The sequence below is a fragment of the Rattus norvegicus genome, chromosome 2 (genome assembly GCF_021556685.1).
Source record: "Rattus norvegicus strain SHRSP/BbbUtx chromosome 2, alternate assembly SHRSP_T2T, whole genome shotgun sequence".
Lineage (NCBI taxonomy): Eukaryota > Metazoa > Chordata > Mammalia > Rodentia > Muridae > Rattus > Rattus norvegicus.
The window spans coordinates 99609101-99630981 of record NC_141535.1 but is presented as its reverse complement, the minus strand read 5'-3'; the positions used below and the strand labels follow the sequence as shown (position 1 = coordinate 99630981).

General features: G+C 34.5%; 1 protein-coding gene across 4 annotated transcripts in view; it reads right to left on the bottom strand.

The window, feature by feature from the left end:
* Nucleotides 1-6607: 6607 nt before the first annotated feature.
* Ythdf3 (YTH N6-methyladenosine RNA binding protein F3) overlaps nt 6608-21881 on the bottom strand; it is a 33316-nt gene continuing 18042 nt past the window's right edge. For 3 of the 4 annotated variants that reach the window (XM_087626120.1, XM_087626114.1, XM_087626131.1), the window contains 2 exons: nt 19069-20667; nt 6608-9016 (listed from right to left, as the gene is read on the bottom strand). In XM_087626120.1, coding sequence (XP_087482246.1) covers nt 8993-9016; nt 19069-20667 — 1623 coding nt within the window. In that variant the 3' untranslated portion in view covers nt 6608-8992. 4 annotated transcript variants of the gene reach the window in all.

Below are 21881 nucleotides of genomic sequence, written 5' to 3'. Positions count from 1 at the left end.
TCCTGGTAAACTGGCCAGAGGTCCTGTGTATGCTGGAGTTGACATAGAAATGCCTAAAACAAACCACAATCCATCTACACTGAGCAGCACGGATACCGTAGCTCACCAGTGGACACTAAGAGATGCTCTCAAAAAAAGTTCCTGTGCCAAAGGACACTGAGATGTTTCACTTGCCTTCTTTCACTTAACAAAAAATACTGTTAACATATCGAATGCTGTAGACACACCAGAACATTCTACTGCTCAGTTTTAATATTTATTCTAATTTATACAGTGTCAGTTCCTAAGCCACACCAAAACACCCGTTAGTTTTCTCAATGTGCAGGAAAGTCTTGAGACAGAACTTGAGCAGAGGTGCTGGATGCCAACCAGCCTATTTAAGAATATCCAACTTTACATCACCATAAAAGTCTTTAAATACAACTTTGACATACTGACATTACTATTAGCAAATTATATAGCAAGTCAACTAAGAGCAGAGTCTAAGACAGTAACACGAACAGCAAAGTTATTCAGAAACCAGTGGAAGGAAGACTGTGCTGAACTGGACTAATATGACCGCTTAGACATTTGTCTTTTGAAACCTTAATCACCATAACGCTATCCAATATAACTTTTGTAAAAATCCTTTTAAATTTTGATTACTGTTTGCTATTCTTGGTTGTCAGCTCAACTACACCTAGAACTAATTAAAACCAAAATGACTAGATACACAAGTGAGTGAGTGTTATTAATCAAATCAATGTAGATCCCCTTCTAACCCAGATCAGTCGAGGTGTGAAGAACCCCCTTAAAGTGGCTCATACCTTCTGCTGACAACCTATTTAAAGGTCATGAAAGGAAGCTTTGCTTTGTTCTTTGCCTGTCTACTCTTATTCTCACTAGCAAGCTTATTCCTTCACTGGCATTAAACCCTACATCTTCAAGACTCTACCTGAGAGATGCATCCTTGTGGACAATTACTGGACTCTTGGACCTCCCGTTGGTAGACAGCCATTGTTGGACTAGCTGAACCACATCCTATAAACCATTCTAATAAACTAGCTAGATAAGATACAGACAGATAATAGATATAGCTCTATTATATATATGTAATTATATATATATATGTATTATATATTATATATGCAATTATATATGTATTATATATATTATATATATGCAGAGAAGGAAACATCTTTGAACATATAAGTTCCATTCTACTAGAGAATCCTAATACAATTGTCTGAACAATCGGCACTGATCAAAATTAGTTTATTTCTACATTATTTATCCCACCTGTTTTTATTTCCTGACCCAAAAAACAGTACCTGGGAAACAAAAGGGCACTAAATTTTAAAAAAAAAAAAAACTTAGCTAAAAAACAGAGGCTACATAATTTCATTGCACATATTTAACCAGTAACTCCCTAATAGTAAAAGGAAATAGGTTGCTATATAAGTTCTGAGAAAGGACAGACAATGGTTAAGCAGTCCCTAAAACCTGACATTCCTTGGCCTTAGGCACTGAAACTGATCCGAGATACATTGCGTCTCTCCAACTTTTCATTTGAAAGGTGTTACTCAGCACACCTGAAACTAGGATGGAAGGACCACCAGCATGGTGAACTTTCTAAGCGGCTTAAGTACTTTTCCTTTTTTTTTTTTTAATTTGAAAAAGCATAAGTTTATGACTACACATATAAATAGGCAGTCACATACAAAGGAAGTCAACTTACTATGAAGAAAAATAACCTTCCAAACTTTAGTAAATGTAATTTAGGTTACAACTTAACAATTTAAATTAAGTATGATTGTTGAGAAATGAATTATTAAGAGTGATACACACAAATCTTAAACTGCTTAAAAATACACTTTAATTGCACTGGCTAACATCAGTTCATTATTTCCCTTTGAGTAAAGAATATGTCTTTCCTCTGTAACCTCCAGTATATCATATAAGAGTTCTCAGTGAAGTAAGAACTGAACAATTAGTTGCAAACAATAAGTGCAAGCTTCTCCATTTTTACAATTTTCCCACAAATTTTTACAGTTTCAAATCTACCAGGACAGCTAACTTTTATCAGGTACATCCAAAGCAGCCAAATTACTTTATAAACAATTCTGTCATACTTGATCAATTTGTATACTTACAACTTCTAATAGCAACAAACACAATGGGAGTAAAGAGCTTTTTACAAAAGCACAAATGACTTTTTCTAAGGCAAGAAAATGCTTTGAGTATCTTCAGGGGATGACACAGGACTTCTCTGGATGCTCAAGTTTAGTATTAAATCACTGCAAGGACCTTCAAGCACACTTCCAACTACCTCTAGCTTCCTGTAACACCTGACACGATACAAATACTGGTAAGCAGCTATCCTGTAGTTTGGGGAAAGCAAGGAATATACAGGTTCTACATATTATTCTGAATAATTCTCATCCATAGTTGGTCCTCATGGACACCACATACATACCAACTATACAATCCCAGGTCAAAGCACTTCCTGGCCAACACAAAACAAATTAACCCAATGAGTCCCAAGTAAATGGGTACTTGTTGGAGCTAGTATGTCTAATAATGCTACTCAAAATTTTTATAATTAAGTATAAACAAGTATTTTCCTTAGTACTAGAATAAGGTGACATTTCACTATGAGTACACCAAATGCCTCATCATCTGAAACTGCACGATTCCTCTGGTGACAAATGACATAACACAGGCACCACTTATTTCAGCTCTGAAATGTGACTGGTCACAGAGGAGTTTGCCTACATATTTAAATGACAGCATCAGGGGGCATTTGTAGTAAGGAAAAGACAAGTTTCTGCTCTCCTTTCTGGGAATTCTTCAGTTGCTGATGGGCTTCTTTTAACCATATGCCTCTATATTTACTCCATATTTACAAAAGTTGGTTTGGTCTTTCCTTTTAAAGTCAGTTCAAGCAAAACAAACTACTGATACACTTGTCTTAGAAAAGTCATTGGTAACAGTTACTAAATGTTAACACAAAGATATCTGCCTTTGATTCTACATCAGTTCTCACTCTCATATACCACCCTTTTCATCTTTATGTCTAGAAGCCTGACTACTCTGCACCTAGGACTGGGATGTTGGGTGGGGTGTACCATGAGCAATGTTCTAGCAATGTTTACATGTGTGAGTGGATATAAGGCTATGTGGCCAAAATACAATCTGGCCAGGCAGGCCCACGCACTAAAAAGAAAATGTAGCAAACAGTAACATAATTAACAAAGCTTTGTAATACTACAGTGATTGTTCTCATGTTCTCAATAAAACAGCAAGAAAGTAGTCTACTTCAAGTTGTACTCATGCAGTAAAGATTATCCTAAAATAACTTCTAAAGAAACAACAGACCCTAAAATCTTCATAAACAGAAAAGGATAGTTCATATTTGAGGACTTAAAGTAAGCTCAAGGATACAAACTCATGGTGGTATTATCTCATTTAATCGTTTTGAAATCCTATTATCATCATTTTACTATTTGTTCTCTTAAGGCACCAGAAAATACAGACTAACTTGGGTAATTATCACCTCTGAAGCTCATTTCTCATCCAGTACATTAAAAATCTGCTTAGAATGTTCGAAAGAAGTTTATCAACATTATGTTAAGCAAAATAAGCCAGACACAGAAAAGTAAAAAACTGCATGGTCTCACATGACCTAAGAGCACAGGACAGTAGCTATCAGAACCTAAGAGTGAGGGAGAGAGGTGGTCAGTAGGAACAGCATCCATTTCCTTATCTCCTCTTTTCATTCTATCTGTGCCTCAGTCTACCAGGTGATGCTCCTCCCACATTCAGGGTTAGTCATGCCCATTACTGAATCTACCCTGGAAAAGCCTTCTCTCACAGAAGCACCCCAGAGGTGTGCTTCTCAGTTTAAGCAAGCTGATTCAGTCACCATATCCTTGTCTCAGAAGGGAGAGGAAAGCTTAGGTAGGTCAGCAATAGAGTACTTGAATAGAATATACCAGACTACATTTAACCTCAGGTATTGCAGTACACAAAAATAATTTTATATCTGACAAATACCACCACAGACAAATGCCAAGTGTAATATCAACAGTCATGTTACTGTATCCATTCTTCATGTGACAGAAAAAAGGAGGACTACATGTTATAACCCAAACAAAGGAGAATTACCAGCCAGATTTCAAAACAGGAACATTCTACACTCTATCATCATCAAACAGAAGCCCCAAAAACAATTTCAACCAAGGAGACATGAAAGCTAGAAGTGCCACGGTATTCTTGATGAGAGCCTGACAAAGGAACATTAGTTAAAACTAAAAAATTAATATATACAGTTTACCTTTAAAGAATCCATACACATTAATTTCTAGGTTATCAGGCACGGTGGGAGATGGGTACAAAACAAATAAGATCACTGGCTTATCTGTCCTTTCAGATTTTCTGCAAAACTGATTAATTTCTAAGTTATTAATAACTATGAGAGATGGAACTTTGGCTACTGTCTTTCCAGATTTTCTGTAAACAGTTCTAATCTGATTTATGAAGAATAGAAAGATATTTTAAAATGGCAGAAGGCAAAAAATTTGGATGTCTTTGGGACAGATGTTCACTACTTTGAATACAACACAAAAATTACATATGCAGTCAAACTACTTTCAAAGAAAAAAACATTTGACACTGCTAGTCACTATAGTCTGTAGAGTATTAACTAAATTAACCAGGTTACAAAATCTCAGAAATGCACTCTCTTGGCTGTGTTCTATTTGATGGCAACAACAGAGACAGGCTCACTTCCACCCTATCAGTGGGATGTAATTCAAATGTCTTATTTCTATACCACCTAGATGCAATTCTAAATTCTATTCTGAATCTCAAAATGTACAGTATGTTAAAAATCAAAGTTTAATATATGGAATCTTCAAATATATGTTCTTTGGAGGACAAAGTAAGATGACAATAACAGGTTTTCATGAAAATAATTTTTCACTAACACTTAGCTCCAATATTATTACATAGATAACTAAAATTAAATTTATTCTGGTTTGGTATACTACTTACGAATAAGTTGTACTTAACCTACCACCACTATGAATAGGAACACAAGAATTCTGTTTATCATTTTAGCAGGAAGATAAATCTACTACCCTCCTGAGATTCCATACTTAGTTAGGCACTAATGTAAGTATAAAGCAAAGATAGCCACCTGGAAGCATTAGCTTCTAACTGTAACAATATCTTAGTTCCTAGAACAGAATCACAAAATCAAGAAGCAAGAAGCAAGATCAGTGAAGAGTAATCAGGTTCCAACTATAGGTGAATAATGACTGTTCTCAATTCTATGTACACTGATAACAAACATTCTCTTGGGGAGATTATCAAAAAGTGCCTGATGCTACTGCAGCTGCCATGGGCGTCTGACATGAGTGATTTTTGTATTCACACAAATAGTTTTGAGAACACAAAATTAAATTTTTAGTTTTCTCATCTGAACAAATGCTTTATAGAGAGCTAAGTTAATGATCAACATACCATCCAGAATTACCATGACCCTATCATATAATTCTATAAATTCTAAAAAATAATATATAAAATTTGTTAGAAAAACATTCCTTGGAGCCAAAATATAGGTTCTAGGCAGCTGGAACCACTACTTCTGCCTACTACATTAAAAAAAAATAATAATAATAATAAAATAAAAAGGCTTCTCTGTCTTAAGTATTAAGAACATGTAAGTAAACAGGCTGATGAGACAAGTAATCCTTTCCTCCCTGTCTTTAATTCACATAATTTAAATAGCTGACTAAAATGAGAAAGTTACATGCATTTGTCAATCAGGAAAATAGGTAATAGGCAAAAGTTATTTTCTGGCAGGCAGCATATATTTATAAAGATAGCTAAAAAGGAAAGAACACAAATTAGAGTGAACGATTTTTATTGAAACCCTCAGAGATTAAAGAGGACCAAATGATGAGTTCGGTACCATAACAAAAAAATCTCACCTACTGTACCATCATTCACAGGAATGAACAAACCCAAACACGATAAAATTTAAATTCTCATGTAACTGCTACACGTGAATGTAAATGAACTAATTATATTATCATACCCTTCCTTTAATCATAAGAAAAAGGGAATTTACATGGCATAACAAAAAATACACAAAATTTAATGAAAACACAATTCTCTTAAAATCTCACAAACTTACTTTAAAGGATGCAGAACGCACTTGAAATGATTGACTTAAGCTGATTAAGTTTTTTTTTTTGGTTTTTTTTTTTTGTTTTTTTGTTTTTTTTTTTTTTTTTACTGCAAACTGTTTAAACATCAGCTTAACCCCACATGCATGGTACTCAAAAAATAACACAGCTTTTCAATTAGAAAGATCACAGGTTAAAATGAGGAATTAAGCACTAAAAGGTTGAGTTTTTTGTTGATTTTTTTAAAGGAAATTTCAAGTACCAATATGTATAGTGAAAGAATACTAATTTTGGTTACTTTCCCCCTTACTGTTAAATATACAAACTATAATACCATTAAAAATAAAATACCCACATAAAATAACTTTAGTAAGAATCATTCAAATGACAAATTGGAAAAACACTGAGCAAGAAATCACAGGACCAATAATGTCTTAATTTAATATTATTCAAACATTTTATTATATATATACTCTTGTAGAGCTCAGAGTCTCTCCCTTTTGGTCCCCGCAGTTAAGAAACATTCTGTTGGTTGTACTTTAAAGACAACCTGTAATGATTTCATTTAATGGAAAATAATCTTACAATATACTGACTGACCAAGAAGGAAGAGAAAGTTGGTGCTTTGGGGAATACTTAAAGTGAGAAAAACAAAATTACCAAGTGGAAGCTTTTGTCCAAAGGAATGCTGCACCCATTTCACATAAGATTAGAAATTCAGGTTAAAGGCACTGGGATGTTCTCCTCACCACGAATAGACTCTCAGCTGAGATTCACTGGCCCTGTCTGAGTCTACTGCAATCAGCCTGCTCATTGGGTATTTCAATGACATTTCTTACATAAAACCTAATGTAAATTAAACAAGACTGAATTAGTTTATAATGTAACTAGTTTTATAAAAATATCCAGAGTTGCTAATAAAGCACCAAGAAAAAGAGAACCTCAGGGGGAGGACTCAGCTCCTTCCTACAAGGTCACCCTTTTACAGTTTTCTCTAGTAGGAGTTCCAGAATGACATGTGTCATCTTTAAAATGTCCTACTTATACAATCTTAAGGATATAGAACATTGCTGTGCTGACTATACCCAAATGCCAACTTTCATTATAAATAGATAAGAGACATATTACAAGATTTCATGGCTTAGTCTCAAAAAGGTAAAATAGGTGCAATCTTCCTTTAAGAAAGTTTTCATTCTGTAATAAACCATTAATATTTTTGTGTTCCCTTCAGTAAACACTGACATAACTACACTGGGACTAACAAGTAATTGTGAAGTAGCTATGGTCATCTACAAATACTGTATTTTAATAAAAAAATACAATATTTGTACATTCTAAGACATTGTATAAAAATTATATAAATCAAAGTTTCAAAGAAATATCAGTCACGAGGCTTTTGAATTGAAGTGAGCAAAGACAAGAGCAAATGATAATATCTCTAAACACGATGTAAACATAAATGAACTAATGCAGATCATAAGGACATTCAAATCTACTGTATTGCTATTTTCACCCTTAACATATCATTCTACATAGCTTTCTCCTTTCAAAACAGTATTATAAGGGGAAGGACATTATTTTCATAACCTTATGCCATCAAATCAAATACAGATGCACAACACATTCAATTATACAAAATCAATTTGTTTCAAGATACAAAATTAATATTGATATGTAATTAATGAAAAAAATAGGATGTTAAAAAGATTATCTATAAGAATACCCAGATATATACTGTATTCCCATGTATATAGATCTCATCAATAAAACGTCAACACATTCACTTAGATACTGATTTAATTCATGGATCAAGGCCATATTTTCAAAGTATTTTAAGGATGCCAGTACACTGCAAAAGCTGGAGAAGAGTTGAGAAACAGTATATGCTTACTAAACAAGAACTATCTTTATTTATCTAGTGAATACCTAGAGTAATAAATTTTTACTTCATGATAGCAATCAGGCTCGCAAACACCCAGAAATAGAATTTAAGGGTTTTAAATGTAGTTATAAAGGTCATAAAAAGTCTGATTAGACTGAGGTACATTTACTCAAAATGTTGAGATTCATTAAGTGGTAGAAACAAAATAATCCCTCAAACCAACCCATATTCTCAGTGTACATATAATTGGAAAGGAGGGGGTGCATTAATTGGTGAGATTCACCAAGCTGCATATCAATATTTTGTTACATCAAGTAGTTTGAAGACAAGGGAAATGTTCTAATATATAATTTTAGATTATGTATTGTTTGGCTAAAATAGAGCATAAGGTTGCTTTGCCATATTAAAAGTTTGCTACAATAATTTTTCACATAAACATTCAGACTTGAACTCCAGGACTAAATATGGCATGATTATTTTGTTTTTAATCTGTCAAATAGCTAAAAATTGACAATTTAAAAACTACAACAATGAAAAGATTGAAGCAGTGAGACTCTTACATCATTGAACCACTTCTATTGGTTAACTGTTAGTACTTAACAAATTCAAAGAGTTAATGAATCCTTGCAATTCATTCAGTCTTCTGTGCCTTAGCTAGGATGCATAATTACAAAAGACAGCAGGTACTGGTAAAAGCTTCAGGACACAAAGTGCTTGATGAAGTTACAGTTCTCAAGTGTGTTTGGTGAGAGAATAAGGGCAGATGCGCTGATGAAAACCATTACAAGAAGAGTCAATTTTGTGTTAAAAGGGTTCAAAGATGTCACCTTAAGCAGAAAACAAAAAGCTTTAATAACGTCTTCTTTGACTTATTAGGCATTTCCAGAGTCTACATCATTAGTGTTGTCATTTTAATAGGACCATCTCCACACGGTGGTTATTGCTTGTTTCTATTTCTCTCCTGAAAAAAAAAATAAATATTATAACAAAATACAATCAATATGTAGTGATTTTAACTAAGGCACATATAATGTAAATCATCTCTAGATACAGCTCTTCAAATACTAATTATTATCTCGCTATATATATATCTATATCTATATCTAACTCTTAAATTACTTCATAAACAAAGGCCTATTTCAAGATACACTATCTTCTTTACATCCTACACGATTTAAGGTGAGAACATTATGTATTTGGTATTTTGTTTGTTCTTTGTTTTGTTTTTGAGTCCCTGCAGTGAAGTTTAGATGTGTGGTATATCAAATCATTAAATTAAATTGCATTAAATTAAAGGTATATTAAGTCAGTATTTATTCAAGAGTTCAGTACTAATTTGAAATGACTTTGATTAAAAAGTCTTCTACTTATTCTCACATTCAGTATATCATAACTTTTCACATCAAGAATAAAAGAGGCCTAAAGACTGTCTCTCAAGAAGTTCTTTGCCATATTAGGGGAGAAGAGGAACAGGGAATAAGGAGAATAGAAAGTAGAGGGGTAAACTACCTAAAGCTACTTTAGACAGAAAGGTATGAAAAGTAATCAATTAGGAATAACTTTTGTTTATAAATTGGATGTTTCAGTTTGAACTATAATCAACTTTTATAGATAGAATCACTAAAATACACAGATTATATACTTAATGCATCTCTTTGTAAAGCAGAATTTTCAGTTGAAAGGACAGAAAAGGAGATAGCAAGGAAAACTATAGAAGGAAAAAAAAGGAAACTCATTTAGTCTAAGATATAAGAAGAGTAAAACATTTTAGAAAATAAGTATAAAAATAAATTATTTATATTTTTATAACACGAGTCAACAGAAATGTATACTGATCCAGAAATATTAAATCTGTAAGAATTCCTTAAATCTTGCATTATATGTTTATGAGAAATAAACCCAAAGGACAAGGACAAAGAAAAGTTAAAATAACAAACAAGACAATAAATGTCAGACAAAATGGTTAACAGTCAGAGATGAAAGCTAGTGCTACAGACAGACGTGGTCATTTAAAAAAGTATAAGTGGTACACTCAAGTTTTTAAAAGCAATTTTATACTAAGTAAACTTATAAGAAATAGCTAACAGTCATAATAGGAAAATGTAGCATGCTTTCCTTAGTAAAACAGATAAGCACATCAAACAAACATAAAAAGCACAGAAAACTGAAATTACGTTAGATGATCGATCACACAGGAACCCAGAATACAAGTCTCATAACGACAGTCCAGGGTTGCAAGACTTTTAAAACAATCTGTGTGTGTGTGTGTGTGTGTGTGTGTGTGTGTGTTAAGACTTTTAAAACAAACTGTGTGTGTGTGTGTGTGTGTGTGTGTGTGTGTGTGTGTGTGTGTGTGTGTGTGTGTGTGTGTTACAGAATAAGGAAGGAAGTTTCTCCCAAAAACAATGTACAGAATAAAGGAAGACATCTGACATCAACTTCTGGCATCCACATGCACATGCAAGTGTATGCACGTGCAAACACAACTAATGCATGAATCTGGGAATATCAGTGAATAAAAAAACATAAGCTAACAGTAAGCAATTAAAATAAACTGGGGGCTGGAGAGATGGCTCAGCGGTTAAGAGCACTGACTGCTCTTCCTGAGGTCCTGAGTTCAATTCCCAGCAACCACATGGTGGTTCACAACCATCTGTAATGGGATCCGATGCCCTGATCTGGTGTATCTGAAGACAGCTACAGTGTAGTCATATAAATAAAATAATTCAAAAATAAATAAATAAACTCAACATTTAAACCCCACTTATAAAAACATGCAAAAATACTTACAAATGAATTTAACAAGACAATGATAACTAGAATACTCTCCTAATAGGACACAGATACTGTGTTCTCTACACAGTAAAGATATATTTAGCAGCTACTGGTAACCTTTCATTCAATATTTACCTGATGAATAAACATAGCAAATACATGTTTAAGAACATCAAACATTCAAATATGCAAGGTGAAGTGAGTTGACTCAAATATACTGTGTCTGTTAGTAGAATTCTAAAAAGCAATCAACAAATGTTCAAATGTGTAAGAGAATAGACTGGAAATTTCTCTTAGTAAATTGAAATTTTCCTGCCAGGACCCAGTAAGTCAATTTCAATCAGAAATTAAATATTTGGTGGGGACTTTTTTTCCCCTCTGAGCATCTAGTAAATAATACTTATACATTATTACATATATTATTATACAGGATAATTATAGTATACTATTAACATATAATAATATTGCTATAGACATTAAAAGGGGAATTTTACTTATACTAGTAAAATGGAAAAAACACTAAATGAAAGAATATTAAAGTATCATTTTAGCGAGATTGTAGCCATTGTGTGTACCCTCTCTGATGCTAGGATTTCAGGTATGTGCCACTCCACTCCACTCCACTCCACACCCAGTTCTTTCATCCATTAGAGGCTACAGATAGACAATGGAGGATACAAGGCCAATCTGGGCTACAAAACAAGTCTGAAGCTGGCATAAGCTTCACTTCAAGTCTCAAAAGTAAACACACACACACACACACACACACACACAAAATGGCTAGAGTATTTCTAAAATGATACTTTAATATGTCTTTATTACACTTTAACATAGCAAAATTTAATCCCTATGCTAAGATACTTTTTCAATGAAATTCTCTTAGTTTGTTCTTTAAAAAAGAACAAATAAACCACAGGTTGTTCAAGGATGTCTGCTACTTGAACATTTTTACAAATGTATGGATACATTTTTCAAACTTCAATTTCTATACTCTTCCCAAATTTCATCTACTGTAGACTACTAGAGTACCTGGTTCTATTGTTCTAAACATCTCTCTCAACACATCACCCAAAATCTGAGAAACTTACCATGACTTTATACTTTTGAACAAAACTGTTCTTCACAAATTTTTTTCTTTACAAAAATTGGTGTTTTATTTGCATGTGGTCTGTGTACCACATGGATATCTGATAAACTCACAGAAGCTAGAAGAGGATGTTGGACATCCTGGAACTGAAGTTGCAGATGGTTATGAACCACCATTTGGGTGTTGAGAATCTGAGTCCTCTGAAAGAGCACCCTGTGTTCTTATCCAGTGAACCATCTTTAGCCACAGATAGATAGAAAGATAGATAGATAGATAGATAGATAGATAGATAGATAGATAGATAGATAGATAGATAGATAGGTAGGTAGGTAGGTAGGTAGATAGATAGATAGATAGATAGATAGATAGATAGATAGATAGATAGATAGATAGATAGATATAGACAGACAGACTTTAATATTTCTTTCAGGTTCCAAATCAAAATGAATACCTAATAATTATTTTAAAAATGTTCAGAAAAATCATAAATCAAATCAGGTACCATGATTTGATTTAACCATATGGTTCACTTGTGAAAAAGATTTAAAGCAATTATAACAAGTAGCTTTTTTTTTTATAAAGTTTTACTTATTTATTACATATAAGTACACTGTACCTGTCTTCAGACGCACCAGAAAAGGGCATCAGATCTCATTACAGATGGTTGTGAGCCACCATGTGGTTGCTAGGATTTGAACTCAGGACCTCTGGAAGAGTCAGTGCTCTTAACCACTGAGCAAAGTAGCTTTAGAAATAGATTTCAGTGTTCTATATTAAAGAGTTTTGTGCTATTAATTTCTCCCTTAAGTGTGGATCAAACCCAATGACTACTCCTTTTAGTCAACAGAACAGAAAACAGAAATAGGGTGTCACTTCTATAAATATAAGCTACAGAAGCTTTAATTCTACCTAGATATACACTGCTTCCTTATGTTGCTACTGTCTACCTAATTTTATTTGTTTGGGTTTGTTTTGATGGTTTTTTGTTTGTTTTTCTTTTTTGAAACCAGGTGTTGTGTATGCCAGACTGGCCTCAAAACATTAGATAGCCAAGGACAACCTGAAATTCATGATTATCCTACCTTTGCCTTATTGGATACCTGTTGAATACTGGGATTACAGACCTATTACTAACTACTACACATTGTTTTATGAAGTGTTTCTTGAATGCTGGACTGGCACTCTACCAATAAACTGCTTCTTCAGTCTGGAAGCAAGTTGCTTATGGCCAGAAGGACACAAAATAAGACACTAGTCCAGCATGCCTTAAACTAAATTCTACCAAAAATGGCATGATTCTGAAAGCAAATCTCTCATACCAAGTCTTCAGAGGATACCCGAGGCTCAGCACAGACTGCCACTTTGTAAGAGATTTTAAAACTAAAAATTCAGTCAGTCTGCTCTGATTTCTAAGAAAAAACCCTGCAAGATGTGTTAAGCCACTGACTTTATTATGCTATAGGTAACCAGAGACAACTAATACACTAAGTACTGTGAACCATCAGCACTGCAAGGGAAAAGAAACTGCAGGCTTTCCCCTAACTTTACCACTATCCATTTCTGAGGTAAAAATAGAAAGGAAATATTCCTCAGATGGGGAAGAAAAAAAAAAATACTACTCTAAAACCAAGAAGTTTGGTTTAGTACAAGGTCAATTTACCTGGAGAAATGAATCATACATAATTTCCTTTTCATGAAAATTTCATATTTTCTGGGCCAGGCAGTGGTACCAGCACTTGGGAGGCAAAGGCAGCTAAATGTCTTGAGTTTCAGGCCAGCTTGGTCTACAGATTGAATTCCAGGAAAACCAGTGAGTGAGTGAGTGAGTGAGTGAGAGAGAGAGAGAGAGAGAGAGAGAGAGAGAGAGAGAGACAGACAGACAAACATACAGACAGACAGAGACAGGGAGGGAGAGAAAAGGAAAAAAGAGGAGGGTAGGGAAGAGGATCAAGGGAGGTAGTTGGGAGGAAAAATGTTTTCTTTGATAAGTTAGGAAATCTATTATTTATAAAAATGAAAAGGACAAAGGCACATTCCTATAACCCTATGCATGGGAGGCAGAAGCCAAGTTACAAAGTCTAAGGTAACAAGAAACTTCAGAGTGAGCCACTACCTTAAAAAACAAATAAATCCCACAATACATATGGTCCTCAATTTGCTGATAAAAACAATACACTTAGTAATTGAAATCTTCTTTGGTTTAATATGTATTCACAATTAAAGTAGGAAGGAAATTTCTTCCCCAAGCCTTAGGACTAATCTGATGAGCTACAGAGGTCATTTGTTTCTAGAAAGCTCCTTTTTAGGAGCATTGAAATATAACACAGCCACCGCAAGCTGAAGGGAGTAGAAAAGAAAAGAGAAGAAAAGGAGAGAGATTAAAAAATGTCACAAAATGTTAATCAAAAGATACTCTGTCACAGCAACAGAAAACAAAAATAGGCCAGCTATTAAGACTAAAAGCTGGAGGTAGAAAGATGGTTCAGGGGTAAGAACAGGAGCTCTTCTAAAAGATCTGGGTTCAAATTCCAGGTACCTACATGGTGTCTCTCAAACCATCTGGAATTCCAGTCCCAGGGAATTTGGTCCCTCTTCTCTCCTCCACAGTAACTGTACACAGGCATACACAAAGGCCAAATTCTAGCACACATAAAAATATACAGGTTAAATTAAAAAATACTAAAACTTCATACCAAATTGTTTGCTGATGTATTTAATTGAATTTATAAAAGTAAAATTATAAAGGATATAAAATAGATGATTCACTCAACACTATGACAGAAAAATTTCTAAGGATTACCTAAATAGTCACAGTTATTACTATGAGTGTAACTAAAATTTATACTGGACAAATACACTCAGGTCTTCTTGATTTTCTTCTCATTCTCAAGGACATGAGCTTACTCAGAGGGACAGTGCATACAAACAATTCTTCTGGAAGCAAGTTATAATAAAGATCCTGGGACTGAGTAAACACTTGCCTAGAATTCAAGATTGAAAAATCTCCTCTCTTCTCACATCCCCATTTTAAATTCAGCTGCTATCTTATCACTATAACTTTGTTACTACTAAAATTCTTGATTCATCAATTGGATACTATAATTTCCTACTACAGTTTGATGTTTATCAAATTTAATGTTATATCACAGAGGTTTAAATAATATGCCAAAGGCACTGTTCTTTAAATTACCATAAAATTTAACAATAAACTGTGTTTCCTTCAGAAATAGAAAATGTGTCTCCCACTGAATCTAATGATTTAGCTAGAACTGAACTTTTATAACTTACTATATGCACAAATAGAAAAATCAACAGGTAGCATCTATTATTAATATTGAACAACTAGTAAATAGAGATTAGACCATTAAGGAAGAAAAATTCCCAGATATTAAAACTTTGCAAGAGATTGTTTAAGGCAGTAGTTCTCAACCTGTGGGTCACCACCACTTTGGGTAGGGGTTACATATCAGATATCCTGTCTATCAGTTATTTACATTATAATTCATAACAGTAGGCCAATTATAGCAGCAAGAAAAGTAATTTTATAGTTGGGTCAGCAAAACATGAAGAACTGTATTGAAGAACCCTTCAATATAGCATTAGGAAGGTTGACGTCCATTGTTTTAGAACCCTTACATACTTGGCACTATCTACTAAAATCCATGTGACAGTCATTTTTCTAAATAACTAAGAAATGAACATAGAACAAATACTTGTGTTCTCTAGCTAATACCCTGTATCAACCAAGATTATCCATAGGTTTGTTTTTCCTCCCATATTCCTCCCTCTGCCAAGACCTTCCCAATCAAGTGCTCATTTTGTTAGGCTTAAAAAGATTCCTTCTGCTCTTGAGTAGCAAACCTGTAATTAGAAATATATTGAGACCCTCATTGTGTAGGGGAGGAGGGAGAGTAGGGGGATATTTATTCCAATATAACCAATAGCTACCAGGATTTATCAGCATTTCTTCAACTTTTTTCTTTCAGTTGAAATGCCTCTTTTACCCCTTCTTTAAAAAACAACAACAACAAAACACCCAAAAAACAAAGAAACAACAGCAAAAACAAAAAAGAACTATGTAGGCTAAGTTCTCAGAAGCCTCAATTTCACTTTTCATACCTACAGCCAGAGAGAAGACATTTCTGAATATTTTGCTTACCCTTCCTCAGTAGTGTCTTTTGCTCTAGAAGATTTAAAGATTTTCTCCTTTCATGTCTGTTCTTTGTTTTATTTTATACTAACCTGATAATGATTTGGTAGGCAGGCCCACTCAATCTGAAAACATGTGATCCTGAAAATGGTTCCTATAATTATCCTTCCCTTTCATTTTTTTCCCCCTAGTGCTTAAAAAACTCATACCACTTCTCTTTCCATTACATCTTTTTCCTTTTGTATTTTCAAGTCCATTAAGTCTGCATTTGGTTAAGTTCGTCAATTTGAACTTCTAAAACGTCATCAAGCTCTAACACAAGAGTATAAGTATATTCCCATTAATCTGCTTGCTCACATTTTTTTAATCTGATAAACTTGTTTTAATTTTTCAATAACTTTTTAGTATTCTGCTCCAATTACATAGGAATGGAAATCCTTCCTACTAGACAAACTGTTTTATATGTGTGTGTATGTAAATATGTATGTATATATGTAAGTATACAGTTGTATGTATGTATGTATGTATGTATGTATGTATGTATGTATGTATGTATGTATACAGCTGTATGCTTTTAAAGGGTCTCTACATAGTGCCAGCTGTCCTAGAACTCACTATGTACGTAGACCAGACTCATCCCAAACCCAGGTATCACCTGCCTATTCCTACTGAGTGCTGGAATTAAAAGCATGAACCACTACATGAGGTGAGGCTTCTGTTTTATATCTTATACATCTTTTGATTCCTGAATTATCCTATTCCTTTTTAAATGTTGGTTGTTTCATGAAACTTCATTTTACTCAAATATAATGAAAACTGTCTGTTCAAATCTAAGAATGTGTCCAAGAGAGTACCTACACAAATACTGACTAGCATTGATTTCTCTCACAACTTCACATTCCCTTGAAATCTTTCATTTGAAATAGAGATCCTAACATCCTAAACTTTATATGGCTCCTCCACAGAAATCTTGTTGTCTGAAAAAGCAAACAGGAGAACTCACATTGCCAGGAATGGGGAAAACTCAGTTAAAAAAAAAAAAAAACCAATGGCAAGGAGATAAACATAGAAGATTTTACCCATTATAAAGTGTTCAAAATATTAAAGCAAAGGTTGGATTCAGTGTATACAATTGTAAACCAAGTTTTTTGCAAAGCAATACCTGACACCATTACCAGGGCCAGGAATCTGGTCCTAGATAGTCATAGGCCCTAGAGGAGAGCCTACAGTTACTGTTCTGCTTAACAGACATAGTAGTAAACACTCATACAGCCAACAAAACTGTTCATGTATATTACTGACTAAAAGAATTCGCTCACTTTTAATTAGAAGGGCTTTAAGAAAATTCATCATTAAATTATCCTTACTAAAATACTGATATATGAATTCAAAATAAAGATGTAGGAAATGATGAAACAATACGAAGGTAAAAAATTAAAGTTTCTCTCACTGTTTCTCTTTCTGTTGTATATATTACGAGAGGTAGGTATAACACATCTGTCATAAATATCAGTGAAGAAAAAATATATTAAAAAACAAAAATTAATAAAAGTCAAAACTATAAATTTTCAGACTAAGTAGGAAAGAGATATTGGTGGTAGAAAAAAGAAAAGGCTTCTAAGTTATTTTCTGGCCCTATCTTTTCTCCTAGAAAATCTTATCCCATTTCAACAGATTCAGCTATTAAAAACAAAAGGCCCCAAATCTGACTCTCATGCCTATCAACGGTCTTTAAAAAAATAAAATAAAATCAAGGATGTTCCTACCTGTATTTCTCAAAAATCTTAAAATAAAACATATCCCCAAAACACATCTATCCCTGCATCACACCATCCACCTTCCAAACTATTCTCCCAATCCACTGTCTTATGACAATTACAATCTGACTATTTAACTGCTAAGCTGAAGACTCACTGGCAATTTCTGATCCTCCTATTTTCCTCACTTCCCACATTTAACTTCGAGAAAACTCTATATTTAGTAATTCATTTCATCAAGTCCACTGAGGTGCAAATAGCAGTCTACATCACGCCAAAGCAGTTTCTGGCAGTCCAGCATTGTAAGACTAGCACCAGAATTGCCTAGGGTGCTTGTTAGAAATGTAGCTAAAATCCTTTACTAAATACATAAAGAAGTGTGTTTCACAAACACTCCAATTCTTCTGAGCCCTAAGGTTTGGAAACTAATTACTGGAGATCCTTAGTTGAGCAGAATTCACCACAGTACTCAATGTTAACTGAAGCAATTTCTTCTGCTGCACATATATGAAGTCATACAATATTTGAGTTCATAAAAAGAAATGAATCACTGTCATTTTTTCATGAAGACAAGTGTACACCTTAAGATTAATTTTCCCACAAGTATTTCCATAGTAGATGGTATTTACTCTTGCCTGTTTTCAAAGGAAATGTGTTTACTGAGTATGAAAAACCCTATTCATTTCCTACTTTCCCCATTCTTGTTAAATTTCTTCGAAACTGAAGCTGCAGTTCTGAAGAAAGTAACTCAAGTCAGCCTTATCTAGAGACCAATCTTATGCAAATATATATAAATTCAGGAAGTTTCTCCAAGTCTCATACTCACAGAAGGCACTTTAATGTGAGACAATCAAATGCAACAGATTTAATTTTAAAAAAACATGCCCTAACAAATCTATGTCCCTTCCAAATGTCAAACTTTTACTCTATTTCCTTACACTTGCTATGGTCCTATAAATTATATACTATATTTTGTAAACCATGCATATACTCATTCACACTCAGACTACTTTTTTAATAAAACGAAGCAACATCAAACATTTGAAAATAGTGCTTCAAACTTTAAGTGTATTTTTTCTGCAAGCTAACATTTAAGATCAGTAGAAAGGCAAGAGAGAGGGGATTAGAGTTCTGTTTCTTAAACTGTTGATTCACAGACTGTAACAAGTATAAAGGGATACCATTCCATACACTCTTCCCATGAGGAAGAATTCTTACACAAAAATTACTGAATTCTTTCTTACCCTTCGCATGGCTTCCTCCTCCTCTTGACGCTTTTCATAATGTGCAAAGTCATCAAAGATTGAGGTGGTGTGCTTGAAAGTAGCAATTATTTTAAGCACTTGCTTTGCTTTTTCTAGGGGTACTTCTTGAGTGTCTCTTGAATTGGTTACTGGTTTGTTGTCATTATTTTCTAAGCGAATATGTCGTAATTGGTTATTGGGAACATCTTTGACAAAGATCCATTTAACTTCAAATTTGCCCTTCCATTTATCCTGAGACCAAACACCAGCATAAGCATTATAGTCTACAACAGACTTCATTTCAGCCACTCCACAAAAATGTCCACTGCCATTCACACTGAAGAGCAAATAGAGTGGGCCTTTCCCATTCAGGGAACGGTAAGCTGCATCCAAACGCTTATTACCATGCTCAGTACTACACCAGATAGAGTACTTGATGGAACGGTGTATATCATCCTCAGAATAGCTCTTAATTATAAACACACGTCCATTCTTCAGGTTCCAATCAAAGTCTTTGGGATTATAATTGTTTATGGCCTTTAGTTTTTCCAGCACTGGATGCACCTCTACACTAGAAGGTGAAGCACTAACAGGTACAACACCTAAACCAAAGTTTTCACTGCCTGTTCCATTGTTCTGGTTGAAGCCGGTTCCCCTATTCCGAGGAGCTACCCAACGATTCTGCAACTGTGGCTGTTGAGACTGCACTTGGTGAGGCTGGGCCTGTGGCTGAGGTCCTTGTTGCTGCTGTGGTTGTGGTGGCTGAGGCTGCTGTTGAGGCAGTTGGCTTTGCACCAATGGTGGTGGTTGAATTAATGGCTGAGGCTGCTGGATTATAGTTTGAGGAGGCAGAACTGGTTGGGTTGGTGGAGCCTTTACCACTGACCCCTTTTCATCCCAAGTTCCAATATTCATATTGTGTTTTATAGGAGGTGGTGGCACAGCAGAACCCCCAATTCCCACACTGCCCTTGGGTTTAAGTTTCGGTTGAGGTTTTGCAGGCTTTCTGGCAATAGCAGCCCAAGAAGTTGGTTTAGGTGCTGCACTGCTAACAGGGGGCACATTATTGGTTGCAATGCTAGTCATACCACTGCTGCTCAAGGCTGTACCTACAGTTTTTGTCACTGCAGCTGTCAGGTCACCACCAATTTTCAGTCCAGTCATGCCTTGCTCAATACTACTAATGCCAGGCACCTTACTCAAAGTATCATTGCCAAATCCGGCCTGTCCATCAGTAATAGCTCTCCCAAGAGAACTAGGTGGATAGCCGTAACTGCTACTATAAGCAGAATTTTGTGTTGATTGTCCCTGAGATCCACTTGTTCCCCATGTAGAGAAATCAGCATTACCAGGAAAAAAGTTAAATCCATGTTGACCAAGAAATGGAGGGGTATTTCCTAATGCCCCTGGTTGACTAAAAACACCATCTGGTATGTAATGATGTTCTCCATTACTCATTTGTCCATAGGTTGTCAGATATGGCATGGGCTGATCTCCAGCCGTGGACCATGCTGCTTCCCCAAGAGAATATGGAAATCCAATGGATGGAGCATAGTAACTAGGCATATATGGATCTGACATTGGTGGATAGCTGTTATTCTGCAAAACAGAAGACCACAATCAGTAGTGAAATGTTCTCTTAATGGGAGAAGAGAAAAAGGTTATCTAAAAGACTGAAAGCAGTGTTAAGTGATTGAAAAGGACATGAGCCTGTTCTACATAAAATTAAAATTTCAAATCAATGTTATAAGCAGAAATATTTACCAATGAGTACCATCACCCTACAGTCAGTCTTGCTGTCCAGCTGGACTCAAATTTGTTCTCAATCTGACAATCCCTGTTTCTGCCTAAACATTGACATCATATCAGGCTACGGCTGAGAAACTTTAAAATATAAATTACAACATTTTTAGGCAGAAAGTATAGAAGTAAAATGAAGATTATGCTTCTGTCCCAATTTTAAAATACTGAAAGTTCTACCAAGTGCTAATAACCTTTACAGGCATAAAGTTATAATTACAAATGAAAATTAAATCTGGAATGTATATCAAATAGAGGACTTAAATTTCAGTCTTTGTGATAGAATCAATTCAGCCACTTAAATTTTGTAAATTAAGTTAAAAAATGTACAACTGCTATATTCTGAGGGGAAAAAAAAATCAAGATTATCCTTATACAATAAAATAACTGTTTTGCTCTCCAATATTTTTAAAAGGTAATACAATAAAACACATTCTTTATCTTATTGCTGCTCCCAGAAGTAAAGATTTAAAAAGAAAAAAAAAAAAAAAGGAAGAATCCCACTGCCACCCAGGGAGACCCCAGAGGCCCTCAAAACAACACAAGCTATTGCTAGAGTTCTTTGGTTGCCCACTGGAAGCAGATACTAAGACCCTACTACTGAAGATACATTTTAGGTTGCAATACACAAAGATATCAAGAGGGACATAAATTAGACCTTTCCACTCTACCTTTCTGATGGCTAGCTTTCACAGTGTTAAAAGAGATGGATCTTATTGGAGAAAAGGCATTAAGTGTGAACCCAGCTGTAGACCTTGCAAGCTACAATACCGGTCAAGCAAGATATATTCAGTGGTGCAAAGTACTGGCATAACTGTCCTGAAAGGTAACCAACAGCTTTTATGTTTAGATAAATTTTAGGTCACAAAAATACTGTGAACCTGGTCAAAAGACTATGGCTCAGAAGAAAAGTCATAGCCATTAAAAAAAAACAAAAAACTACTGTTCCCTTTCCAAATGAATAGGTGTCAAAAATTATTATATTCATAAACTAATAATGTTTTCAGCAATGG